A 26,976-nucleotide genomic window follows, 5' to 3' on the forward strand; every position below is an offset into this window, starting at 1 on the left:
CTTGTATTTGGTTTCTTCTTGTGTAAACTGTCTGCTCATATACTTTGATCATTTGCTTCATCCTTTCAAAGAGCCTGGAAATGCCTGTCTGAAACTTTGGTGGCAACAATAGATAATATATCAGTCATTCACAGCCTGTTATTGTTAGCCCCTGACACCATTATTTTTGGCAAGGCACTTTAGTTGTGATCATGGTCTTTAGCTCAGTCTAGTTGAAAGATTTTCAGCCCAGGGAACTTAAACTATCACCATTTCCTTCTGCCCTCTTTAACAAATGACGAGGCTGGAAAGACAGCAGAGTGAGGAAGGATGCTCCAGTGGGAGGTAGGAGGAGCTTGTTTCTGCTTGTTTGTAATTCAGCGTGTCACTCCTTGTTCAAAAACCTGAATCAGTCCTGCTGGATCACTCATGCTTTCTGACTCACTTCTCACAGCTCTGTCTAGATGAAGTGAAATCTAATAGATAAACAAGAATGTTTTCTCGCTGATGCTTTGTCTAGTCCTTTGCTCTAAATTAGCCTTTTCCAGGTACCCTGGAGCTGAACAGGGGTAGTTTCTGTCATTATAACTGAGATGATACAAGATCCAGAGTGTAGAAATAGAGTTATTCCTCCTCTCTTCTCCCTAAAACTTAGGTCCAATCAACCACTAAATTTTGCCTATTCTATCTGCTAAATATCTCTTGAGTGCTTCTACTTCTTGCCAACCAGGCTGCTGCCACCTTAGCACAGGGCCTGGGTTGCTCAGACTACTGTAAACCTCCTCTCAAGGCTTCCCAAGGTTGTTCTTGCTTCTCTGCAATCCATTCTACAACCAGTAAGACTCGGCTAAAAAAAAAAAAAGCTAGCCAGGGTGAATTTAGAGGGGGTGCATTGGTACGTCCTTCTGGCTTGAGTGATTTGATTGACTCTTTCAGCAAAATTTTATGGCTGAGGGGATTGACAGAGGGGAGAGGGGGAGGGTGGTGGTGAGGAGGGTGAAAGAGTGTTGCATAGGCCCTGAAACAGGCAGGCACTCAATTCAAGTTCATTGAGTGATATTCCCAAAGCCCAATGGAGCAGAAAAACAGGTGTGGCCAGAGGGGACTGAGGTACAAAATAAATAGGGCAGGATGACCTGCTACATTTGCTAATCTTCCAAAGGCAGCTATGTAGATCTTATGGGATGAAGTGGAAGACATGAAATATAGGCAACCAATGAGTTCAATTCAATAGTTAATAGATATAAGGCACCAAGTGAGGTGTTGCAGAAACTGCCAGGATAAGCCAACTGCCTTCAGGGAGCTTGAGGTTCTACAACAGGAACAATGCTGTACAAAGCATACTTTTGTAAAGGCGGCAATAGAGACCACAAAGAAGGAGGCACAGCCTTACAGAGAGATTTAATGACTAAAAGTCAAGGAAGATGTTTGTGAAGGTAGCATTTGAGATGGACCTTTAGGATGGGCATGCATTAGCATGTTGGCTTTATTTGTAGCAAAGAACCTTTAAAGCACAGGGAACCACTTGGGCAAAAAAGCAGAGGTGGGAAGGTCTCCAACACATGTAAGGTAAGGTGGTGAAGCTATGTGGCTGCAAGAGTAATTTGGTCTGTGGAGAGTTAGACCTAGAAATGTATGTCTGAGTCAATTTATGAAGGACTTTGAAAGTCAGGCAGATTTGGACTTGTGTATTTGCAAAGATAAACTGCAGATTTTTGTGTGTAGGAAAGTGACATGATTCTACCCATGTTTTAGGCAACAGCTAAAGTAGTTCAAACATAGATTAGGCACAAATGTGGCATCTACTTCTCCAGCTGAGAAAGAGGTATTTTAATTACATAATTAAATTCATTAATGGTGGAGGGGCTCTTACTTCCCAGGGCCAAGCACAGCCGTTTTCCAATTTTATAAACAGATTAAAAAAAAAAAAAAAAAAAAGACTTCCAGACTTAGATCTCTGGGAAAACAGAAGTAAATACTGACACAGTCCACAGTCTTGCTTTGTTTTCCCAAGAGAGGTCTCTCAGGCGATTTCTCTAATTATCTAGAAAAAAATTTAAACTTGTTTTTCCCTTTAGATTTCAGCCGAGCTGAGGGGAAAATTGCAGTATTGCTTTAGATTCTCCAGCTTTGGTTTGGACGCAATATTGGTCTTAAGGGAGTTCCTCCAAGGTCTCTCTGAGCAAGGAGTCTCTAGTTATTGGCTCCCGGTAACTAGGAGGGAGCTAAGAAGAAAGTAAGAGAGGCGGGGCGCAAGGGCTTATTTTAAAAAGAAAGAAAAAAGGCAGATGGTGCCGTCTATCTTATTAGCATAATTCCGTAGGAAAACTAATTGAGGAGAAAGCCAAGACCTAGCCTCTGGTCAGAGCCTCAAGCATCTGAGCACTGCGCCACGGAAGGACAGAGTCTCTGAGCTCTCCCGCCGGCATCACTTGGCACCTAATTCCGCCAGGCTCCCACAGGGGCGGCTGCAGCTACAGCCTCGAGCGCCGTGCAGCCAATAAGAAGCCAGGATTCCCCGCCTGTCTCGAATTTCAGCCAATCGGCGGTCCGAATTTTAGCTTACTAGCCGGAGCCTCCGTTGTCTGAGAGGGAGGCAAGCCCCTTCAGAGTTGCCCATAACGGCCATGGCTGCGGCCCCTGGAGGAGGGGACGTGAAGTGAGGAGGGGGCTGGGAGGGGAGAGGACGCGGGCGAGGAAGACGGGCCGCCGGGCCCTGGTAAGTACAAGAAGGCCTGTGGCCCACAAGTGGGAAGCAAGCGGGGTGGGGCTCGGCCTTCCGCGTCCTCTGAATTCTCGGCCGAGGTGAGGGGAGTCTGGGGTCTGCGCCCAGAGAATGGCCTCAGGGGAACCCTTCTCCTGAGGGGAGTCAAGGGGATGGCAGTTGTCTCCAGCTCTTGGCCATTTCCTTCCTCCGTGTCCTCAGACTCTTGCTCTCGGCCCTGGCTTGGTCCCTTGGGGGTCTCTCGTCAGAAATAAAGCCTCTCGCCAACAAAGAATCCCTGCCCCAGGTTTGTCCTGGCTGGGCCCTGGCCCAGAGGGCGCCCAGCGCTGATGCCATGAGTATTTATAGGCCTCTGGGAGTCCCCACGCCCGGCCCAAATAAAGATCCCTGTTCCTCCTGCTCCTCCTGCTCCTCCTGCGCGCTCTCCACTGTTGCCCAGGGCCCTCGGGCCCCCCTGAGCTGAGATGTTGCAGTTGCTTCTTGCCCCTTCCGTCTTTCCAGAGTCGGTTTAAGACTCCTCAGAAGCAACCATAGGATCGCATACTTTTCATCGTATAAACGATTCCTGCCGCACACCCGTAATGCCCGCTTCTCACAGTCGCTCGCGTGCCACGATGTGAGCCCCTGCCCGGTGCCCAGTGCCAGCTGCATGCAAAGCCCCGCTCTTTCATTGGTGTGTAACCACCGGCTGCACTTTGGCGTGTTCACTGACGTGGTCACGTGCTGCTACATCCCATCCTCGCTTCCGAGTTTTTCTGTGGCTCTCGGGGAGAAAAAAGGAGGGAGCTCTGTACTGAATCTGTTTTCCTTCTGGTACAAGGGTTTGTGCATTGGAGGGAATCATAGTTTCTCATGCTTTATTCAAGACACTCAGCTTAGTTTCAGTTATTCTGTGGGTACTTAGATGGAAGTGGGGAGGAGAAGTTTTAACGTTTTCATTTTACAGATGTGGAGATTGTTTGGAGAGGCAAAGGGTCAGGGCCAGGGTCACCCAGAGCCAGACTAGAATCTGAAAATCCAGATTCTTCAGTTCTTTATTCACTAGAGCCAATTGTTTCCTAGGTGCAGATCTGAGGAAATACAGTTCCTTAACTTCTCTGAACCTCTTGGTGGTTTTAAGCATGAAATGAGATGGTGTTTGTAGGATCCCTAGCATGCTGTCTAGCACTTACTAGGTTCTTAACGCATGTTTGCATTCATTGATTTTTAAGTAACCACTGGGTAGTTCTCTGGCTGATTTCTTGAGTTATTATTTATTGTGGTCTCTCTATATTTTGGGGCATAAATTATTTCAGTGATTCTCAGTTGAGAGGGCAGGGAGGGGTGTAGTCAGGAACAAGCTGAAGCTCTTCCTGGGTTTTTGGGAACCATTATAGTGTCATTAGAGATGTTATTAACAGGAATATGTTGCATACAAGAACAACATGGAGGCAGAAAAATGTTGAGAACCACTGAAGAAAGAAGAAAGAGCACTGTGGTATTTCTTTATGGTACTCTTGGCAAAAGAAGAGCCGATCTTATTATTCTAAAGAGGTTGTTTAAAAATTTCTTTAAAGCAATGGCACAGGTAAGTTTCATTATCTAAAGAGTTAAATAAAAGTGATCCATGGAATAAAAAAGTTTGAAAATCACTGTAAAGATCAGGACACATCAGAAATGCAGACTATAGTCTATCAGGAGATAGCACGTTCAGATAAAATCCACAAACACCCTGCCAGTCTTATTTTAGCTGCAGTATTAGCTCTAACTTCCTTGCTCACTGGTTCTATTTGTCACAACTACAAAAAGGGAAACTGGCGGATACTGTGGAGTAGTGCCTCGACCAGGGAGGTGAAGTACGAACCATCCCATTGATGATCAGCTCCCAAATAATTGAGAGTTAACTGTCCTTGAATTCCCACCCCCACTTACCCTACCATCCCTTGTTTGTGGTGATCCCACATCTGATTAGACTGGGAGAGCCAGGGCCAGGCGGTGAAATGGAAGAAAACAGAAAGCCCTTCATATTTCTATTTTGGGAAGTTGCTAGGGAGTGCCAGCTCCTAGTGTTGAGAATCAGCCTCTTGGAAGTCTTAACTTCTGTAGAACTAATGAGAAATGAAGGTCATGATCCTTCCATTCCTCCCTGGTGCTCTTTCCTTAATTTGGCCTCAGGGAAACAATTTCTATACAAGAGCGAGGAGCACTAATGTATGATAAATATTACCTACACCCAAGGTCTTATGTATTTAGCTTAATCTAGTGAGTCAAGTTGAGCTCTGACAGTAGCAATCTGAACTGGAAAGACACAAAGCCTCCAAGTCCATTCCTTGTGTTCAAATGAGAAGGTTCTAAGTCAGGCTTGGCACCTGCAGGTAAACGTGTGTCAATATTTTTTATCTTGTTATTGTGTCAGTGTCGTTTCCAGGATGGTGTCTTTCTTTACCAAAAAGATAGGCTCCTTTAAAAATATTGTTTAAACCATGTTTCCAAGCAGGCCTGGATTTGTTTACAGCAGCACAGGTGAACTAAGGGGTAGGCCATGGTTTTCTTCTAAGCTGACCTGCCAGCCAGAATGTGTGGTTTGATGATCAGGGGTTTGCATAATGATAAGCTTGCCTGTGGCTGCCGAGACAGTAGTAAACAGTGTGGGTCCCACGGCATGGCCAAGTATGGTAAGGGCCACATTTAGATCCCTTACTGATGCCTGATCTCACATTGATTGCTTTGGGTTTCTCTAGCTCCAAAGGCCAGAAGTTATGAGGGGATGGTGGGAGTGTCCAAGAGAAAGAGAACCTTGAAGGGCATAGAGTGGCATTTAGGGAACCAGAAATTTTAGTGTACTATAATTAAATGAACCCAGTTTTTGTAATTTCAGGATCCTCTTGAAAAAGAGATTTGTGGTACCAATTTTCCTTAGCAGGGAGGTGAACAGAAAAATATTAGGAAACACTCAGAAAAGATGCATGCCAGAGAGAGACTGAAAGGTGTATTCAAAGAGCATAAACCTCCATTGAGTTGACATGGAGCCCAAGGAGGGAATATTGCTTGATAACATAAGGCAGAGCCTATTGCAAAATCAGAATCAGAAGTTGCTTACTTTTTAAATAATATTTTAAATAATACTTTTTAAATAATATTTACTTTTTAAATAATATTTACTAAAATATACATAGCATAAAATTTACCATTTTAACCAGTTTTATAGCATTAAGTGCAACATTCACATTGTTATGCAACCATCACCACTATCTATCTCTAGAGCCTTCTCATTTTCCCAAACTGAAACTCTGTACACATTAAACACTAGCTCCCATTCCCCCGTTCCTACCTCTGGTGTCCTACTCCCTAGCTATTCAGTTCCAATTTATTAATTTTTTCTTTTGTGGGTTATACTTTTGGTTTGAATCTAAGAAATCTAACCCAAGGTCACAAAGGTTTTCTCCTATCTCTTCTTACAGAAGTGTCATAATTTTATATTTAGGTCTATGATCCATTTGAGTTAATTTTTTTATATGACACAAACTATATTTCCAAGTTCTTTTTTTTTTTGCATCTGAATATTCAATTGTTTCAGCATTGTTTTTTTAAAAGACTATCCTTTCTCTGCTGAATTGCCTTTTACCTTTTTAAAAAATCGATTGGCCGGGCGCAGTGGTTCACTCCCGTAATCCTAGCACTCTGGGAGGCCGAGGCGGGTGGATCACTCAAGGTCAGGAGTTCGAGACCAGCCTGAGCAAGAGCGAGACCCCGTCTCTACTAAAAATAGAAATAAATTATCTGGCCAACTAAAATATATATAGAAAAAATTAGCCGGGCATGGTGGCACATGCCTGTAGTCCCAGCTACTCGGGAGGCTGAGGCAGTAGGATCGCTTAAGCCCAGGAGTTTGAGGTTGCTGTGAGCTAGGCTGACGCCACGGCACTCCCTCTAGCCGGGCAACAAAGTGAGACTCTGCCTAAAAAAAAAAAAATCGATTGACCATGTACGTCTGGGTCTATTTCTGGACTCTCTGATACCAGGCTAATACCACACTGCCTTAATTACTGTAGCTTTTGTAAGTTGTGAAGTCAGGTGGTGAATATCTTCCAATTTTGTTATCTTAGGGTAGTCTAATTTGAATGTTTCTTATTATGAGTGGAGTTCAGCATCTTTTCATGTATAGAAAGTATTGAATTTCTTGGTTTCATAGTCTCTCTGGGTTAGAAGAGATCATAAAGTCATCCCTTTCCTACCCTCTACCTGATGTATTAATTATCTCCATAATTTTCCAGCCTCTACTTGGTTCCCTCTAGTGATGGGGAACTCATTGCCTCACAGGGCAGCCCATTCCATTTTTTTTATACAGTTCTAATTATGTAGAAAGATAATATACATTTTGAGTCTCAGTCTGCCTCTTATGGAGTCCTCCCCCTGGTCCTAGTCCCTGTTTTGGGACCTTCCAAGGTAAGCCTGGCCCTTCTTACCTGTGGTTACCATACCTTTCTAGCCCTGTCACCTGATGTGTGTTTTTGGTATACTGGCTATGCATCTTTGGTTCTTTCCACCATTCGTCATGTTATAGTTTCTCCAACCTGGTTGCTGCTCTCTGGAAGCCTTCCAGTTTTGTCAGCATCCTTCTTAAAGTGTGTGATGCACAACTGAACAAAATATTCCAGGTATGCTCTGATGTGTACAGAATCAGACTTACCACTTTCTTGTTGGAGCATGGCATGTCTGTTAATACAGTTTAAATGTGAATGAACTTTGGTGGGCATGTTCACTCATATTGAAATTGCATTTAACGAAGCTATTTGTGGTAGTTGTATACAGTAATTTTTGAACCTAAGTGCAGGACTTAATATTTCTCCCAGTTAAATTGAACCTATTAGATTTGGCCCATTATTTCAGCCTGTTGAGATTTTCTTGGATCTTGACTTTGATCTCCTTTCCAGGTTTATGTTATTCAAGAACTTGATTAGCATACCATCTGCTTCCTCACCCAAGTCATTGATAAAAATATTGACTAGAACACCACCAAGGATAGAACCCTGTGGCTTGCTACTAAAAACCTCCCTCCACCTTAACACAAATCTATCAATTAGTACCCTGTGTGCACAACTACTGAACTAAATACAAATCCACCAAATTGTGTTTTTGGTGTGTTGGGCATGACTAGAGTATAAGTACAGCTAATGAAGATTGTACTAGAGGGATTAGAAGGACAGCCAGCTCCTCACCTCACCCTTAGCCTGAGCCCTGGGCTCCCACTCAGCTCTTTTTGACCTTGGTTCTGGGCTCAGCAGCAGGAAGCATCCGTCCCTTTGTTTTCACCTTTGCTGTTGTTGCCATCTTTGCCTAGATACTTGTCATGGCAAACCAAGACTATCGTAATTGTCTTCTAACTTTTCTGCCTGTAATTTTTTTCCCTTCTCCCTCTGATCCATTCTCTACCCTCTTAAAATACTGTGGCCTACTTAGAAACCTTCAGTGACTCCTCAGGGCCTCTTCCTCTTGGCCCCTGAGCCTGCCCTGTATGGTCTTTCATTTCTTCTCTCCCACCTTGCCCTGGCCTTCTGCTCTAACCAGACAAGTCCGATCTCCATGTTTCACAAAGGCTCTGTGCGTTTCTTCCTTGTTGGAAATTCTAATTCTTGCTTCGATTGTTCTCATTGCACTCCTAAGCTTTCTTTAGTGCACAGCTCTGGCCTCTCTTCTTCCAGGAAGCCTTCCCTGGGCCCTCCAGCCCCTAATGAGCTCTTTCTGCAGCACCTGTTGTTTGTAATTCTTGTTTAATATTTCAATGCCAACTTGAATTTTAGTAATTTTTTTCATAATAATGAAAACCTGGCTATATTAGAAATCCCTCTAGGGAGGAGACCATTACCTTATATTTCACTGAAAACAGGACCATTCCTTACACTTTATTTTATTTTTTATTTTTCCACACCTCTTTTTACCATAACAGGGATTTTGTGTTTGTTTGAGTTTTTTTTTTATTTTTATTTTTTTGAGACAGAGTCTCGCTCTGTTGCATGGGCTAGAGTGCCATGGCGTCAGCCTAGCTCATAGCAACCTCAAACTCCTGGGCTTAAGCGATCCTCCTGCCTCAGCCTCCCGAGTAGCTGGGACTACAGGCATGTGCCACCATGCCTGGCTAATTTTTTCTATATATATTTTTAGCTGTCCAGATAATTTCTTTCTATTTTTAGTAGAGACGGGGACTCGCTGTTGCTCAGGCTGGTCTCGAACTCCTGACCTCAAGCGATCCTCCCACCTCAGCCTCCCAGAGGGCTAGGATTACAGGCGTGAGCCACCGTGCCCAGCCTGTTTGTTTGTTTGTAAAGAGACTGGTCTCCCTATGTCACCCAGGCTGGATTTGAACTCCTGGGCTCAAGCAATCCACCTGCCTCAGCCTCCTGAGTAGCTGGGACTATAAGCGAGCGCCAGTGTGCCTGATCTCTTCCACTTCTTTATTAAATATATGCAGTTGCCTAGCATAGTGTTACACACAGTAGGTACTTGATAAGTGCTGGTTTCCTTCATTGTCTTTTTTCTCTCTTTTATGTCACCCAAATCTTGCGTGTGCTAGGAGTTTTAGACATTGGTTGAGGTGATTTAGTTGGATCTCAGATTCTACTTTACTTTTTTTAATTGCCTCTATTGAGGCAAAATTTATACCTAGTAAAATGTACCTATTTGAGTATGTAGTTCAGAGAATTTTGACAAGCGCATACACCAGTGTAGCCCGCACCCACAATCCGGATACTGATCAAAGATCCCTGTGCTCTTTGGAGTCATTCCTTCCCCCTGCCCCCAGGCAACTGCTGATCTGCTTGCTGTCATTATAGATTAGTTTTGCCTGTTCTAAATCTTACATACATGGACTCATATATTTTGTGTCCTCTTTTGTGTCTGACTCGTTCACTCAGCAAATGTTTTTGAGATTCAGACATGCTGTTGTATGTTAGTACTTCATTCTGTATTATTGCTGGGTAGAATTCCATTTGTCCATCTATTCACCTGTGAGTTAACATTTGGATTGTTTCTGCTTTTGGCTATTTTGAATGCAATTTGAGGCCATATGTTTTCATTGCTGGGTCACATAGTAAGTATACACTCAAGTTTATAAGAAACTGCCAAACTTTGCCAAAGTGGTTATACCATGTTACATTCCCACCAACAATTTATGAGTTCATATCCTCACCAACACTAGGTATTGTCAGTCTTTTTCATTTTAGTCATTCTAAGGGTTTTGTATTCGTCTCATATCGTGGTTTTAATTTGCTTTTCCCTCATGATTGATGACAATCATCTTTTCATATTCATATTGGCTATTTGTATATCTTGTTTTGTCTCTGTTCAAATCTTTGCCTATTTTAAAAATTGGGTTGTTTGTCTTATTTTCTTACTAGATGGGGTCTTACTATGTTGTCTAGGCTGGTCTCAAACTCCTGGGCTCAAGCGATCCTCGTGCCTTGGCCTCCCAAAATGCTAGGATTATAGGCATGAGCCACTGTACCCAGCCTGACATATATTTTTGTTAAAGTCATACTTAAGTATTTCATGCTGTTTTTTATTATTACAAATGATATTTTAAAATTTTTGTGTTTTTTTATTTTATTATGGTATGTAGAAATACAATTTATATTTTGACTTGTATCTCACAACCTTATACTCTTATGCGTTCTAGTGTCTTATTTGTAGATTTCTTGGAATTTTCTTCATACACCATCTAACCTGGAAATAGAGACAATTTTATTTATTTCCTGCCACTCATTATGCTTTCCATTTCTTTTTCTTCTACCGTAGACTCCTTATTCTTAATGTAGGTGTCCCTTGGTTCATATTTCTTGTTTATAGATGATAGTAATGGCAGCTATTTATTGAGTACCTATTCTATGTCAAATATTACGGTAGACTCCCTGCATATACTATTTTACATAACTCTATAGCACCTCTGTGAAATAAGTATTATCATTTCCATTCTATAAACAAGGACACTGATGCTCGGAGGGACAAATAATTTTCCCAGATCATTGGCATTTGATACATGTTGCAGCTGGAATTTGAACCCAGAGATATTTGGCTGTGAAGCCTGTGCTTTTTTTTTCATAATGGGCTAGAAGCAGAACTGGCCCTTTAAGGATACTGCTGCTGGTTTCAGGTCAGTTAAGAACAGCTCTCTTTGCTCTCTCATCCCCTCCCTACCCGCCACGCACCCCCTGTGGAAAAAAAAAAAAGAACAGCTCTCTCCCAGAATCCCATGTATGGAATGATGGGAAAAAAGAGACTCTTAGAAAAATGTCCTGTTCCTGGCTGCCCTCTCTCTACTGCTGTGGTTCCAGCTGGCCACAGAGTGATTTTGCTTTTGCAGCGTTGGCAGAAGGAGTTAACAGGCACAATCCCCATCTGGCTCCTGGTACCTTTCCCTGTGTGTTGACTACCTCATCCAGCCCCTGCTGGGATGGGGTGTCATAGGGACCTCGAGCTGTAGTCGTAAACAGGGCCTGGGCAGCCTGAGTCAGACAGTGGCCTTGGGGAGGAGTGAATTTCACCTTTCAGGATCCCATTTCAGTTGGCTGCCAAAGACCAAATGTCACTGCATTGCAAGGCCATTTCCAGTGTCACTGTCTGTGTCTGACCCTTTGGGGCTGGCTCGGCTTTGAAAGGCAGGGGTAGGAGAGACTTGGCAGCACAGCCTGTGGCATCAGCACAGGTGCTACCTGGGGAGGAATCGGGTGGGGTTTCTGAGTGGAGTTGGTGGCAGGGAGGCAGAACCTGGGCCTCCTGGCTGGTCCTCTGGACACAGCTTCTTTTATTGTTTCTTGACAGGTCTTCTATGGGTCATTTCTCCTGGACTTCTGCCTGGCTCCTCTTGAAGAGGCTTGTTGCAGGCCCCCAAAAGAACTGCCCTAGTCAGCAGGTTAGTGCTTTCTCTAAGAGGAGTCACCTGACACCAAACCAGATTACTCAGTGTCACTCTTTACCCAAACACGCCCTGGCCTGAGATCGTTAAAGTTGTGTTGGCTGCCAAGATGGAAGGGTGAGGGTCAGGGCTTGTGTGGGGCAGGTGGGGTGGGGAGGAGGTAGGGCTGATCTTCATTTTCAGATAACTAGCCTACTTTTGTCAGCCTCATTGTCAGATTGGATTGCCCATCCTTGTGGACATCTGCCTAGGTGCTGTTGGGCACTGCCCTCAACTGCATGAGGGGCTCAGGGGTCTGTGGGCACGTGTGTGCTGGCGAGTGTGGTGTGCCTTTCCCAGCACGCGGAAAGAGATGGGCTCCTCCCCCTAGTGGCAAAGTGGACATTCTCCCTGCTGCTGTCCTGGCTGCCCCCTGATAATTCAAGTTATATCTAGATTCCAGTTGACCTTAAGGCTAAACCTTAACCCTAACTTTAAAAAATGCCGATAAACCAAGGCTTTTCCTGTCTGTTGGAAGTCAGCAATTAACAGAGTACATGTAGAACAAAACACAGTGTGTCTTTGTTTCCATTATTTTATTATTATTATTATTATTTTATTTATTTTTGTTTTTTGAGACAGAGTCTTGCTTTGTTGCCCAGGCTAGAGTGCCGTGGCTTCAGCCTAGCTCACAGCAACCTCAAACTCCTGGGCTCAAGCAATCCTACTGCCTCAGCCTCCCAAGTAGCTGGGACTACAGGCATGCGCCACCATGCCCGGCTAATTTTTTCTATATATTTTTAGTTGTCCAGCTAATTTCTTTCTATTTTTAGTAGAAACAGGGTCTCACTCGTGCTCAGGCTGGGCTTGAACTCCTGAGCTCAAGTGATCCTCCTACCTCGGCCTCCCAGAGTGCTAGGATTACAGGTGGGAGCCACCACACCTGGTCTCACAATGTGTCTTTGAAAATGAAGGTTAAGAGAAGAAAATTTGGGTCAGGCGCGGTGGCTCATGCCTGTGATCCCAGCACTCTAGGAGGCTGAGGTGGGAGGATCACTTGAGTTCAGGAGTTCGAGACCAGCCTGAGCAAGAGCAAGACCCTGTTTCTACTAAAAAATAGAAAAATTAGCCAGGCGCGATGGCACATGCCTGTAGCAGGAGGATCACTTGAGCCCAGGAGTTTGAGGTTGTAGTGAGCTATGATGATGTCACTGCACTCTAGCCTGGGCAACAGAGTGAGACTCTGTCTCAAAAAACAAAAACAAAGAAAAGAAAGTTTGCACCCTCCATAATCCCCTCCATGGCCCTCTCCTTCCTGGCCTCAGAGAGTGGAATTCATCCCAGGCTGACCGCTTGGGGGAAGCTCTGCTACTTGACAGGACTGGCCTGGGCGCCAATGGTATGGGGGTCCAGTTCTTTTCCACGTACCACTCTGTTATTTAGATGATGTTGTGTTTCACAGTAGCCGCCTGTCCTAGCAACCTGGGTTTAGATGATTTCTTTCTTCTTTTCTCCTCAGTTGCTGTGACTGTGACAGACTCATTAGGGTTTGTACATGTTGGGGAGGAGCCTTCCTTTTGGGGGTGACCACATTCACCTGGGCATGCCTGCAGTACTCTGGGCTCATGGACCTGAAGGAGAAGCATCTGGTAGGCCATATTCTGTTCAACCTTATGGGTATTGTCCGTGTGTCTCTGTTGGACCCTCCCTGTGTTGCCTGGGAGGTTCTTCTTGGGGTCTTTAAGCCAAACGTGAGAGAGGAGGTATGGCTCTGAGGCTTGGGGATGTGACTGTGACCTCTTCTGAGAAGGTAATATTGCTCAGCTGGAAAGTACAGACTCAGGAAGCTTTGAATAAACGATGAAGGTGGACCAGTTAACACAGCTGCATGGGCGCAGGGTTTCTGGTTTGGGTTGGCTCCAAGCCAGTCTTCCACTTTTTGCCCAGGGGTGTGTAATTTAGTTTGTTTGCTCTTTGCTAGGGCTATGCCCCAGCCTGCTGGGCCATGTCAAGTACTATTGGGCACCCTCTCTGTGGTTAGGGAAGAGCTTCCCAGTGAGGCTGCAGACACAGTTGCCTGATCAGCTAGTGGTGAGCAGCCAGCGGTCCAGGCCAGCTGCAAGATCAGCCTTCTCTCAGCCTGATCTGGCCCAGCCTCCGTGTATACCATCTTGGGATGGAAGTAATTTTGTCAATCACAATACTCCTTTCGTATGACAAAAGACTGCCCTAAAGGAAGTCCTTTGTCTCTTGCCTGGCTTCTGCCACACCCTCCTAATAGATCTCTCTGTCTGTGCTCACCAGCCTCTATATGGCTGCCACAAAACTGGTCAGTGGCTCCATGCCACCTACTAAACCTTTAGTGTGTGTGAAGCCCTCCATAATCCTGCTCCTGCCGTGGACCCAGCATCCCGAGCCTCCTGCCCTGACTCTAGCACTAGTAAATTTGAATGCTTCAGAGTTTGGGGGCACACACTGTGTTTAGGCTGTTACCTCTAGAATGCTCCCCACCCTTTTCCCTGGCAAACTACTTCTGCTCTTTCTTTAAGACTCAGTTTAGGCATCATTTTCTCCAAATAAGTCCTCCTTCCCCTCCAGAAGTCCTTCCTTTTAGCATTTATAGTACTTCCACCATTGTACTCACTACTCTGTTTAAATAATTCATCTCTTCTACTTTTTATCTCAATATTCCTAGCTCCCAGCACAGAGCCTGGCATGTAGCAAGGGCTTAGTAAATATTTATGAACTTGAACTTCTGGACAGTGATCTTCTTGCCAAAGAGATCTTGGGGAGGTCTGGAGAGAGAGCTATGGGTCCACTCCCTGGACCTCTGGTGGCACCTGGCTGACTGCTGCCTATTCAGCTCCAGGCTTCCTATGCCTCTGGACCAGCTGTGCAACAGATTTCTGGACTTGAACTTGAAGCAGGTGCATTCAGCCTCCTGTTCACAGCCACATTTTGCTGCTTTGCAGGTGTCCACCCTAGCAATGATTGGCACAGAGGGAAAGCTACACCTGCCTCTCTCCCAGCCTGGGTGGAAGGCTACTGCGTATAGCCACGAGTGCTATGCACTGCTCAGTTTCAGGGAGCATGGCCCCCAGAGGCTCTGATGTTGTGCAATGCGGTGGCCTGCCTCAGTGAGGCTGAGTGCTCCCAAAACAGAGGATGGTATTGTCCTCTGGTTCCATCCAGAACCACTGAACACTAGTGCCTAGTGTGTTGGGGTAACAAAGTTCTGTGATTGAGGGGGCTGACTTCTCTCTTGAACCTGAGGGAGAAAACTTGAGAACTCTCTGGCCATTTTCCCTGGAGGATTTGTCTTTGTCCTCCTCCTCTGTGTGAACAGATGAGTCCTGGACTAGAAACCATCATCACCGTCGTCATCAGCCACACTGTGGAATGCTGACTTTGGGCTGGTAGAGCCTAGGCACTGGGAAGGCAGCCCCTGGCTTGGAGAGGCGTATGGTGTAGCAGAGGAATGGGTACACAAGCTGTTGAGTAGAAGGATCTAATGGGGTTTTTACCTGAGGTAACTTGAGAGTTGTATAAATAGGCTTCTAAAGATGATCCCTGTGGCCCAGGACAGCCAGAAGATGTCGTGGAAGAGTAGGATTGGGAGGAGTGAGCATGGTGGTAATTGATAGTAAGATGGTCTGTTGTTCCCTGGCTTAGACAGGAGCAAATTGGCTCTTGCTGGATAAGTCTGTGCTCCCCCCCTCCCTTCTCTACCAGTTCTCAGTCTCTCCTTCAAAGCCTTTCCTCCCCGTCTTCAGCCCACGGTGGACGTGCTGGAGCACTGCTGGCCCGGGTTCGTGCTGCATAGATGCAGGGTTCCCCTCTCCAGTCGCTGATGTGGGCAGTGTAGGAAGGGGGTGTGATGGGGAGAGGGCTACACTGAGGGCCCTGCACAACAGCTGGGTTAGCGCCTACCTACTGTCCTTGCTAGGGCCTGTCATGCGGAAGGGACAGTGTTTGCTGGCTTGTGGTTCCCACCGGAGCAGTGCCTCTGGGAGCAGGAGACAGGGACAGAAAGGAGTCTTTTCCCTTTGAACATCCTCACAGTGGCTGGCAGGGAAGCCGACCCCGCCCTCGGCCTTTCTTGCTCCCTGTGGAGATTTCCTGCCCTTAACCTCTGGACTGCCCTGCCCCTCCTTTCTGTTCTCACTCTGGCTCCTCTGTTTGGGGGCCCCACGGGGAACCGCGCTAGTGAAGGGGGAGGGGAGAGGCCGCTTGGGCTGCTGAGGCTCTTTCTTCCCTTCCCTACAGCTCTAGATGGTGTCGTCTAGGAAACGGATGGCCCTGGAGAAACATGCTCAGGCTCCAGCTTGTGCTCTCCAGCTAGGGGACCTGTTAGGCTGTTTTGTCTCCCTCGGGGTTTGTAGCACCATCCTGAGGATGGCCACAGGCAGAGAAGTGTCCCTTCCACTCCCGGTGCCTTAGCCCCTCCTTCACCCAGGGTGCCTGTGCTGAGAGCTTTCTGTATGTCAAACTTGGGGTCCCAGAGCAGTGCTTCTGGAGCCACGACATGCTGCAGCTCTTGCTTGAAGCTGCGGGGAGTGCTGAGGCAGGAGTCCCAGGTCACTGGCCTCCTCGTTGACTGGGAGACTAGGGGCCTGGATGTCCCCAGGCAGCCTTGCGGTCCCAGCAGTGCTTGGGCTGGTGTGTCTAACCACAGCAGGAGTTCATCAGCTGCTGGCTGAGCTCTTCACGCACATGGATTAGTGGCTCTTGGGGTCCCCACGCCCCCTGGCAGGAAGGTGTCAACAGCTAGCTCTTCCCTCTCCCACTGGATTTGTCATTTCTCCAGCTTCCTGGCCTCTGGTCTGCCCTCCTAGAAGTCTTCCTCAAGTTTTCTCGGTGGCTGGTCCTTCCCCTCTGTGGAGGATGTGCTGCTATTAATAACCCACAAGGCCCCTCTCCCCTCCTTCCTGTACTCTAAACTTTGGAAAGAGCTATTGTTGGCCAGGCTCCATGCTGGTGAGTCTCTGAGTGATTTGCGGGGGCTCCCATGGATGATGGGCTCACTCACACTGGGACTCCTAACCCGGCCTAGTGATTGGGGACAAAGGACAGGCAGCCGGAAAAGTACCCCAGGGTGCTCCTCAATGTGGGCAATTGCCGCCAGGGCTCTGGGCTGAGGGCAGTTTCTCCTCCATCTGTCCATCCATCTATCTGTGCATCTGTCTGTAACCTGGCTGCACACCACCCCTCGGCTCACCCTGCAGTGTCTTCCTCTGAGGAGCAGGCCAAGTTCCTGGACATCTGGCAGAGCATCAGATAAACTTTCTCCTCTCAACCCTCCTCTCCCTCCCTCCTTCTCTCTGCCTCCCGCCCTTCCAGCTCTGCTGCCTCCTCCTCTTCCTTCTCTGGGTTGGCAGCGTGACTGGAAATAGGCTGAATTAATCAGCAGATTGAAGCTCCGCTCTGCTGCGCCTGAGTCTCCGCAGCACCCGGCTCCTCGCTCGCACGCTCTCCGTCTCTGCCCTCCTTTTTTCTCTTCTCTGATTTTCTCTCTCTCTCTCTCTCTTTTCTCTGCCTCTCTCCCCCACCCCGCTTTGAGGGTGGTGTTGGAACTTAACAGTAGCTGACCCGTTGGCCCAGGCTCCGGCTCATGCTCTTTAAGCAGGCAGAGCTATGGATGCCCCATCAGGGCAAACGAAACAAAGTGAGTATGCTGGTGTGGCTTTTGCATTTCTCTTAAACATGCTGTGTTCCCTGCATTGTGCGGGAATCTTTGGGTTAGCGGTTGCCATGAGAGTCCAGAAGACAATGCAGCACCGGAGGCTGCCTGAATGAGCGTGAGGTAGCCAGGACCTTACGAGGAGACTGGAAACAAGAGCTAGCAAGCCAGTGTGTCTGGGGAGCTGCCAGCCAGTCTCCCAAGTCACCCAGAGCAGGACTGGGTCCAAGCCTCCCAGGGGGCATCCTGCCAAGGCATGTTAGGACTCAGGTCTCCATGCACAGGTGACAGAAGCTCGGGGCCTGCATGCCAGCTTCTTCTGGGCCAGTGAGGGGACTTTGTTTTGCTAGACCACATGGGTAACTGACACGGAGCCACCAGGGCTGGGATGATTTCTTCCTAAGTCCTGGTGACTGCAGGAGGTAGGGAAGAAGCTGGATAAAAGTGCTTGAGTCACTGTAAGCCTGGAAGAGTAGGAAGCAGCTCTGCTTGGTGCTCTGATTTTCCTGGATGCAGAGTCTGCCTGTGTCTGTCCAAACTCAGGAGACAGTGGCCAAATCTCTGCTTCAGTGACGCAGGCATTGTGTGGTGTTCAGTTTTGTGTCCCCTCCGCGCCTGTATTGACCAAGAAAGCTATGACAATGGGGACTTAGGGAAGGGGCCAGGCCCCAGCCCTTTCTAATTAGTGGTTATTTGCTGTTGTCAAGGCCTAAGGTCAAGGTCTAAACTCATAACCGGGCTACCTGAGCCTTGGGGAACTTGATTCTGTTGCTCCTGAAACAGCTGATGTAGGAAAGAAAACAGAGAGTACTGAGCTCTGAAAGGACAGGGGTTGGGGCTTGGGGGCTTCTGGCTCTGGATCACCTGAGAAACTGGACCAAAGTGAACGCAGGAGAGCTCAGGTGTGTGGGCTCTCGAAAGGCTCCTTGGACTATCCAGATGCTCAGCGTTGGACCTTGAGAGCTGGTCCTGTTCAGTGGCAGATTCCTTGTGCTTCTGATCTGATTTGACAGATAGAGTTCTTTCACCATCCTGTCATTTCCCCAAATCCCCACACCCTGCCAGCGCCCCGCTTTGATGACAGAACAGAGGGCAAGCCCAGCTCATCATGGGCATTTGCTGCCAGCCTCTCTTGAGTCCTTAGAGCCGAGTTATTCTCTCCTCTTATTCCGGTTGAGCGTGAGCAGTGAAAACAGTGGAATGGGGTTGCTTCTGCCTCAGCCTCAGTGTAACTTGAGAGGCAGGGCCTCCCCTCCCCTCTGGTGTGGAGACCTTGCTCCTTGCCTCGCAGAGGGGTGAGGTGGGAATTCTCAGCATCTGGGAAGCTGGGAGAATCTCTTGTTACCTTTATCTACTTCAGGCCAGGTCAGATTTTTCTTCACCATTCTTGGTCCCAGTAGGCAAGAAAGTGGCCCTCAGATTGAGTGTGTCAACTTGGGTTCCTATTTCTCAGATAATAAGAAGCACAGCTTTTCCCTTGCTGCAGCCTGGCTACTGGTGCCCAGGCACACTGGGTAGCAGCCTAACTTCATGCTTTGGGAAGGGCTTGCAGAGGCTACTCACCCACCAACCCATTCTGAATTTCCCTCAGAGAGTATAAAGATCTTCCACCAAGTTCTTGAGCTTTGGCTCTTCTGTCGTGTGGGGAAAGCTAAGGCGCAATGAGAGAAAACAGAGACTGGGCCCCTAACTCGGGCCCCCCTGCTGGGGTGCGGTGAGGGGAACAGCCTTGACAGTTGTATAAGCTCAGATGAAGGCTGCAGAGAGCAGGCCGTTCCAGAAGGCCGTGTCCTCACCGCAGGGCTGGCCTGTGTGGGCAGGCGCTTCCTTCAGGCAGCACGTAATTACAGAATGGCTTATTTTCCTCTGCTGTGCCATTTTAATCGCCAGTCTGGAGTTGGTGCCCCTGGGCAGACACAACATGCGGGGGCAGATGCACACAGACAGGACTGCAGGCGCCCTGCCCTGGGAGCATCTGCCACCCTCCGGCCCTACCTCCCACACCTGGAGAGGAGCGGAGTGCAGCTTCTAGGTACCTGGGGGCAGACAGCGGATGATGGCTGGGTGGGGTGATGAGGTCCGGGGCTCAGGGCTGCCTGGAATGAGGTAGCAGGTGTCGGGACAACCACTGTGCAGCCCACGGGAATCGATGAGTGTCCACGGTCTATAGTCCTGGCTGGAGGAGCGCACCTCCCTGGCTCTCTGGCTGCTCCTCTTAGCCCTTTCTCTGCCGTCCTGAGCGTGGTCCTCATTCCAGGTGCACCAGCTTGCCAGGTAATCCTGCAGCCCGACCTTCCTTTCTTTCTCCCTCCAGTTCCCATCTCTTGGGTGAGCAGCCTTCCCCCTCTGTAGGCCAGCTCCTCTGCCTCCAGTGTGCTTGCTCACTTCAGCATGTCTGGAGGCCTGGCCCGGGCACGTCCATCCTGGGAACAGCACATCCCGTGCTGTGGATGTGAGGAAGCTTGGAGGGCCGAGCCTGAGGGAGAAGGGGCAGTGGTGAGGGGGAGGCGCTGGGGGCCCGGGCTCCTCACCCCACCTGTGTGCAGCTACTGTGCCTCCTATTCTTTCTTGGGTGGGAGGAACGGGCATCAATCATCTGGCCCAGCTCCCTGGACAGAGGCCTGTGGTATCTTCTTCCTGTTTATCTTCCTCTCTTATAACCTTCCCTGAAGCTTTCTTTCCTTCCATGTCAGGAACTCAAAAAGGCAGGGTACAAACCTTAGTGTTACCTGGCATTCATTTGTCCTAGACCATGGCCTCCTGGGGAGGTCCCAGGATCCTTGCTGAAGGGAGGTGGGAGCTTTGGAGTACAGTGTTTACCCATGCTGGGGTGCAGGCCCCTGCCTGGAGGGCCATTTCTTCCTGAGCTGAAATAACCAGTTTATCCCCTCTGAGGAGAAGCAGCTCTTATCTTTGTAATCTCCCAAAGCCACTGTGGAGAGCGAGGATTAGGTGAGGTTTAGGCGTAGCTGCTGGGAAGTCTTGGGGCTGGCCCGCACTCTGAGGAGGCTGGCAGCAGCAGGCCACACTTGGGGCTCCACTCAGGCACCTCCCACCATGCCGGGTGGCAGGGGAATGGCCCCCTCAGGCCCAGCAGCCTGTAGTCATGGGATGTGTGTCCTGCAAAGGCTGAGGCTAAGTTGCCGAGGAGGGGACTGCGTGTGGAGACAGGGAGGGAAGAGGAGTCCAGCACGTCAGGGGCACAGCCCATGCAGGACCTTGGGGAGGCCGAGCTGTGGGCCATGGGAGCGGGAGGGGAGGGCAGTGAGTCATGCCAGCGAGGGCGTCGCCGGTACACTGCCCTTGGTCAGGACTCCTCAGGAGATAACCCCAATCCCTTTCTTGGTGCCTCAGGTCTAGGGATCCGCTCCTCTTGCTCAGGAGCTTTTCCTGATGGAAGCTCACACTGACGCTCTTCAGATGCCCCAAGGAGAGACCCACGCTTCCTTTAGGCACTGTCTGGCGGGGCTATGCTTTGTCCCAGGGCCCCAGGGCCCGGGGACTGTGCATCAGACTAGCCTGGGATCTGCTTCACCTCCAGAAGTTTTGACCCTGTAGGTTTGGCATGGGGTCTATACATCCACATTTTTAAAAATTCCAGATGTTTCTGCTACAGATTTTAGGTTGAGAATTCCAGAGTAAGGTGAATCCCTGATTAAGCTGGTGAATGCTTCAGCGGTATCATTCCTCTTGCTGCTTCATTGGGATCAGAGAAGCTCCTTGGGCATTCATTTATGCGTTCATTCATTCAGCAAGTATTCACTGAGCCTGTGTGTGCCAGGCACTGTCTTAGCGGTTGGATGGGGGGGGTGTGGAGAGGGAAGAATTCGGTACCTGTTTTCAAGGAACGTGCAGTCTAGCGGGAGAGCCAGACATGTAAATCTATGATTACGATTCCGTAACATGTGGCTGCGAGCCAGGTTGCCCAGGCTGCATCGGAATACAAACCTCCCCCTGAAGCGCAGCCCTGGGTTTCGGGAAAACATCCCAGAGGAGGTGGTGTTTGAGCTGACTCTTGAAGGAGAAGCGAGAGTTGTGTGGGGTGGGGCGTGTGTTCTTGGCTAGGAAATACATCAAGGTATTTGAACATGAGCTGGAGGAGCTCTGCATGCGGAAGGGCTAGCAGGGAAGGAGGCTGAGAGGTTGGTGGGCCCTAAAGGGCCTTCCAGAGCACGCACAAGAGTCTGGACTTGATTTTAAAGGTAAAGGGTCAGTGGGTCAGGCGTGCACTTATTCTGGCTATGATGTTGCAGTGGGTTTGGAAAAGGCAGAGACTAGGGGGTGGAGTCAGGGTGAGCGAAAGGCCAGAGTCTGGAATATTTCAGAGGTTACTGGATGAGATGGTAACCGTGGGAGGAGAGGTGACTCTGTCACCGAGGGCCAGGGAGTGAGTCTGGGCTTTGGGGGCATGTTGACTCCTAGGTCCCTGGGAAGCAGCTGTGAAACTGTTCAGGAGATGGGTCTATATTCGGGGTAGTGATCAGGCTCGAGGTAAAACTGAGGAGTTGTAAGCTTATTGGTAGGGGGTGAAGCTTTGACTGTGGATGAGGCCCCGGCAACGTGCAAAACTTGGCAAGATATCCTAGGACGGAATGTGGGGTAGACGGAGAGAAAGAACAGCCAGAGCCAGAGAAGGAGAAAGCAGGAAAGAAGCCCAGGAACGGCGAGTCACAGCAAGGGGACGCTGCCAGGGGGTCGCCACCAGGGGGTCGCCTAAGGTAATGTGGTTGGTCCCTGTGTCATCTGGGACCACCCCATCCATGCGACGCTCCACCATCCTTGGTGAGATGAGAATGTGGTGTAGCTGCCGCATGGTCCTGCCCTGGGAACAGCTGTCTTCTTTCTGACATTACGTCTTTCTGAATATTTCAGTGTTACGATATCCTCTCTCATGAAATGGTGGTGATAGAAGATGGCAGGGTTTTCTTCTTAATGTCTTTCTTAGAATGATGAAAAACTAGCATCTGTATGTTAGTTTCCTTCTCCTGATTAAAAAAAAAACCCCATATATATATATATATATATATTTTTTTTTTTTTTTTTTTTTTTTGAGACAGAGTCTCACTTTGTTGCCCGGGCTAAGTGAGTGCCGTGGCGTCAGCCTAGCTCACAGCAACCTCAAACTCCTGGGCTTCAGCGATCCTACTGCCTCAGCCTCCCGAGTAGCTGGGACTACAGGCATGTGCCACCATGCCCGGCTAAGTTTTTCTATATATATTTTTAGTTGTCCAAATAATTTTTATTTCTATTTTTAGTAGAGACGGGGTCTCGCTCAGGCTGGTCTCGAACTCCTGGCCTCGAGCGATCCACCCGCCTCGGCCTCCCAGAGGGCTAGGATTACAGGCGTGAGCCACCGCGCCCGGCCTATTTTTTTTTTTTTTTTTTTTCTTTTTCTGGTCCACACATAACCTAAAAGACTGGCCCCCTGAGATAAATTGGGAGGTCGGTGTGAGTAGGGCAGGGAGCCCCCATGACAGTGGGCTGAGAGCTGAGTGGAAGGCAAGTTGGGGAATACTGACTATAGGAAGAAGTGGCTTTTGTTTGTTTTTGTTTCGTTTTTTAACTTGGCCGTGCGTGCACTTGATCGCTTTGTAATTTGGTGGCAATGTGGATGTGGTTATACCCTGAGGAGCAAGAGCTGGTGGAGGACCCAGGAGGAAGGCAGGGTCTGGGGAGGGGCCGGGCCCAGCCTGTGATGGACAGGCCCATCTTGGCAGTGACCTGGGGAGCCGCTGAGCACCTCCTGCTTACCTGCAGGGCGAGCCCCCCGTGGCCCTGGGCCTGTCCACCAGGAAGGCCCTCAGCATCCTGAAGGAGCAGCTAGAGGCGGTGCTGGAAGGACACCTCAAAGAACGGAAGAAGCATCTGACATGGAAGGTGAAGCTCCTGCATGGGGCAGCCAGGGCCTTGCTGATGGCAGAGACATGTGGAAGGCCCCTCCTCATGGCTCTGACATGCCCTGTCAGCCTGGGTGGTGCAACCCAACCGAGACATCGTGAAAAATCAAAAAGAGGCTGGGCACAGTGGCTCACGCCTGTAATCCTAGCACTCTGGGAGGCCGAGGTGGGCGGATCGTTTGAGCTTAGGAGTTCGAGACCAGCCTGAGCAAGAGCGAGACCCCGTCTCTACTGAAAAATAGAAAGCAATTAGCCAAACAACTAAAATACATACAAAAAAATTAGCCGGGCATGGTGGTGCATGCCTATAGTCCCAGCTACTCGGGAGGCTGAGGCAGAAGGATCACCTGAGCCCAGGAGTTTGAGGTTGCTGTGAGCTAGGCTGACGCCACGGCACTCTAGCCCGGGGAACAGAGTGAGACTCTGTCTCAAAAAAAAGAAAAATCAAAAAGAAGTCCGGGTCTCCTCTCGAGTATGTCCTGACTCCACTCGCTGCAGGAGCCCAACAGGCTGGACCCCAGCGAGGTCAAAGGGAGGGGACCAAGGCAGCCACTGGGGCCGTGGTGGGGATGGCCAGATTCCAGTGGGCTGGGCTCTCACTCCCCGCCCCCCGTCCCTCCCCAGGAGGTGTGGAGAAGCAGCTTCCTACACCACAGTAACCGCTGCTCCTGTTTCCACTGGCCTGGGGCCTCGCTCATGCTGCTGGCCGTGCTGCTGCTGCTGGGCTGCTACGGGGGCCAGCCGGCTGGGAGGTAAGTGGCCCCCAGCTGCTCCCCGGCCTCTCCAGCCATCCCCATCCTGCCTCCAAGGCCTGAGAAGGGCTGCTGCCCCCGAGCTGCTCCCACAGTAGGCTCCTGGGTGGTATAAGAATCTCCTCAGTTCCTTGTCTGGGGCCAGAGGCCACCAGCTCTCAGAAGGCTGTCTTTTTAAAAGGGACTGGGATAGGAAGGTGGGGGGTCTCGGGCCCTGCGGGCTGGCTGGGTGGAGAGCCCCTCTCCCCATTAGTACACCCTCTTGCCACCAGCCTCGGGGTGGAGCTGGTGAACGCCTCTGCGTTGTTCCTCTTGCTGCTTCTCAACCTTGTCCTCATCGGGCGGCAAGATCGGCTCAAGCGTCGGGAGGTCGAGCGGAGGCTCCGAGGGATTATTGACCAAATCCAAGGTGAGGCCAAGGTCAGGCCTGTGGGGGGTGGGGGTTGGGGAAAGATGCCTTGTGCATGTCAGAGCCCCAAGGGCTCCCCTCCTGTGCCCAGCACAGAGGGGGCACTTGTCACTAGGAGAGTTAGAAGGATGCCCACCTGCACCACCCAGGGCAGTGAGAGCCGTGGGACAGCCGCGGTCACCCAGGCAGAGGGCTGGGCAGGCAGGAAGGCTGATGGCATACGGGCTCACGGGCTGGCTCATGTGGGGAGACCAACAGAGAAGACCTACTCTTCTGGCAGGAGGACAGTCTGTCTTGCCTGGTGTATTCTGCAGGGGGAGGTGGGGAGGTGACCCGAGGAGTCTGAGGTGCCTGCAGGAATTGGGGTGGGGCAGGGGGCCAGGAACCCAAGATGGAGCAGACCAGTTCCAAAGGGGAAGGGAATTGCTCAGAGTCAGATTTCTGCTCATCTTTCTGTTCAGCCTGTGTTTATGAAGCCGGGCTATGGATTAAGGGTTACTTAGGCTCTTTTGAGAGATAGGCTCCTGCTTTCCAGGGGCATGTGGTGTTGTTAGAGAAGCAGCCTCTGCTCATGAGACCTTTCTCTAGCAGTGCTGGGCCGTGGACATTGAGATGCTACGTGAGAGTCTGTTCACTCATTCTGAAATGGTTCATTGCAACCGTGTGCCAGGCACGGGGAGTGCAGTGGTGACCGAGAATGATGGGCTATGCCCTCTGGAGCTTAGTCTCTTGCTTAGGAACCATCAGTGGCTTCCTCTTGCTCATAGAAGCTATCCACATGCCAGCATGGCTTCTCAGAACCTCTGCCACAGGCTCCGACCTTCCTCTGAGCCACCTGTCTTACTCCTCATCCTCATGTGCACTGACTTTCCTCTGTGCCTTTGGGCCCCTGTTCTCCGCTTGGGAAGCTTCTCCTTCGCTTGTTTCCAACCGACAAAGTCTCACCTGTTCTTCAAGGCCCATCCCAAATGCTTCCTCTCCCAGGAAGCTGTCTCTGATGGCCCCAGCAGATGGGTTTGCTCCCTCTTCTTACTCTGTCAGCACTGAGAGCTTTGTTAACACCCTTAGCGTGTGTTTGGAGTTATCCACCCATGTGTCTCATCTCCCCCACCAAGTGGTAGCTCCTTGAGGGCAGGGACTGTGTTGTCTCCACCTTGTACCCCCTGACGGGCCCTCAGCAATGTTTGAGAAATGATTTTGAAAGGGATGGAGGTGCAGAGAATAGGAGCTTCACGTGCTGAGAGGAGGCGGAGGTGCCCAGGCTGGAGTGGCTGGGCAAGGCCTTCTAGGGGAGGTGGCTTGGGTGAGGAGGGTGTTGGAACCAGTGGAGCCGGTTGATGCAGGTTTTCTGGGAGAGGAAGCTAAGCAGGCAGGTGTGTGCTGGGTCTTCCTGGGGTGCAGAGTGTGGGTGAGAAGGTTGTTTCCCTTTTCCTATTCTCATCAGATGCCCTCAGGGATGGCAAGGAGATCAAGTGGCCGAGCGCCATGTATCCAGACCTCCACATGCCCTTTGCACCGTCCTGGTCCCTGCACTGGGCCTACAGAGATGGACACCTGGTCAACCTGCCAGTGAGCCTGTTGGTAGAAGGAGACATCATAGCTCTGAGGCCTGGCCAGGAATCATTCGCTTCTCTGAGGGGGATCAAGGTAGCCTGAGGCTTTTCTCCTTCCCTGGAGATGCTATGGGAGCGTCCACAGGCAGTGGTGGGGAGTCCCGGAGCTTCATGCTGAAGCTGCCTGGCCAGCTCACGGGCTTCTTGGCAGAGGCTTTTAGAGCAGAGCTGCAACAGCATTTTTCATGCTAGGAGTCCAGTGCCACAGGCCCTGCCCCAGTGGACTCTGGCTAACTGGTGGGTCCTAACCCCAGGAGATGTCTCTACCTAGCTGGATTGACTGGGAAGAGTGGCCTCCCACAGGCACCGCTCATTGCCCTCCCCCCACCGCTGGCAGGATGATGAGCACATTGTCTTGGAGCCGGGAGACCTCTTCCCCCCTTTCTCCCCACCCCCTTCACCCCGGGGAGAAGTGAAGAAAGGGCCACAGAACCCCCAGCAGCACCGGCTCTTCCGCGTCCTTGAGACCCCTGTGATTGACAACGTCAGGTAGGGGTGCCACCCTGCCTCCTCCTGTCCTCTCCCTAGTGCCTCCCTGGAGGAGGGGTGGTGGGGTTGCCCAGGAAGGAGCCTCATTCATCAGAGGTCCCCTTGAGAGTAGGCATCTCCTTGGCTCCTCTCCCAGTCCCTGGTGAGAATTTTTAGACCAGGTGGTGCCCTCGCCCATTTGAACTCTGAGGGGGCAGCTCTGGAGGCAGCCATAGGCCCCTCTCCCCAGGCACCACGTGGCCAGGGCCGGAGCAGACTGCGGATTGCAGGACTCCGGGTGCTCAGTGAAGCACCGTCCAACTGAGAGGCCCAGAATCCCCCCAAGGTGTGGGTTTCTGGCCTGTCTGCTGAGCGGGGCTGAGGGTCGGCTCTTTCTGCAGATGGTGCCTGGACATGGCCCTGTCCCGCCCAGTCACTGCCCTGGACAACGAGAGGTTCACAGTGCAGTCAGTGATGCTGCACTACGCCGTGCCCGTGGTCCTGGTGCGTGAGGCAGGGCTGTGCGGGGTAGGGGAGAGGGCCAGACGTGGGGGACTCAGGGCCACACTCAGGTGAGCATGTGGGTG

At 50.0% G+C, this 26,976-nt stretch overlaps 1 protein-coding gene across 6 annotated transcripts in view; it reads left to right on the top strand.

Annotated features, from left to right (window-relative positions):
- Nucleotides 1-2,592: 2,592 nt before the first annotated feature.
- The window catches only part of TMEM94 (transmembrane protein 94), a 35,328-nt gene continuing 10,944 nt past the window's right edge, over nucleotides 2,593-26,976 (top strand). For 2 of the 6 annotated variants that reach the window (XM_045569907.1, XM_045569908.1), the window contains exons 1-9: nucleotides 2,593-2,698; nucleotides 11,498-11,588; nucleotides 13,090-13,219; nucleotides 23,008-23,127; nucleotides 23,772-23,899; nucleotides 24,172-24,308; nucleotides 25,753-25,955; nucleotides 26,259-26,410; nucleotides 26,791-26,893. In XM_045569907.1, coding sequence (XP_045425863.1) covers nucleotides 13,196-13,219; nucleotides 23,008-23,127; nucleotides 23,772-23,899; nucleotides 24,172-24,308; nucleotides 25,753-25,955; nucleotides 26,259-26,410; nucleotides 26,791-26,893 — 867 coding nt within the window. In that variant the 5' untranslated portion in view covers nucleotides 2,593-2,698; nucleotides 11,498-11,588; nucleotides 13,090-13,195. Of the gene's footprint in view, nucleotides 2,699-11,497; nucleotides 11,589-13,089; nucleotides 13,220-16,971; nucleotides 17,236-21,715; nucleotides 21,969-23,007; nucleotides 23,128-23,771; nucleotides 23,900-24,171; nucleotides 24,309-25,752; nucleotides 25,956-26,258; nucleotides 26,411-26,790; nucleotides 26,894-26,976 lie in introns of those variants that run through there. The other 4 variants (XM_045569905.1, XM_045569906.1, XM_045569903.1 and 1 more) reach the window with 4 other exon arrangements.

The sequence above is a fragment of the Lemur catta genome, chromosome 15, assembly GCF_020740605.2.
Source record: "Lemur catta isolate mLemCat1 chromosome 15, mLemCat1.pri, whole genome shotgun sequence".
Taxonomy (NCBI): Eukaryota; Metazoa; Chordata; class Mammalia; order Primates; family Lemuridae; genus Lemur; species Lemur catta.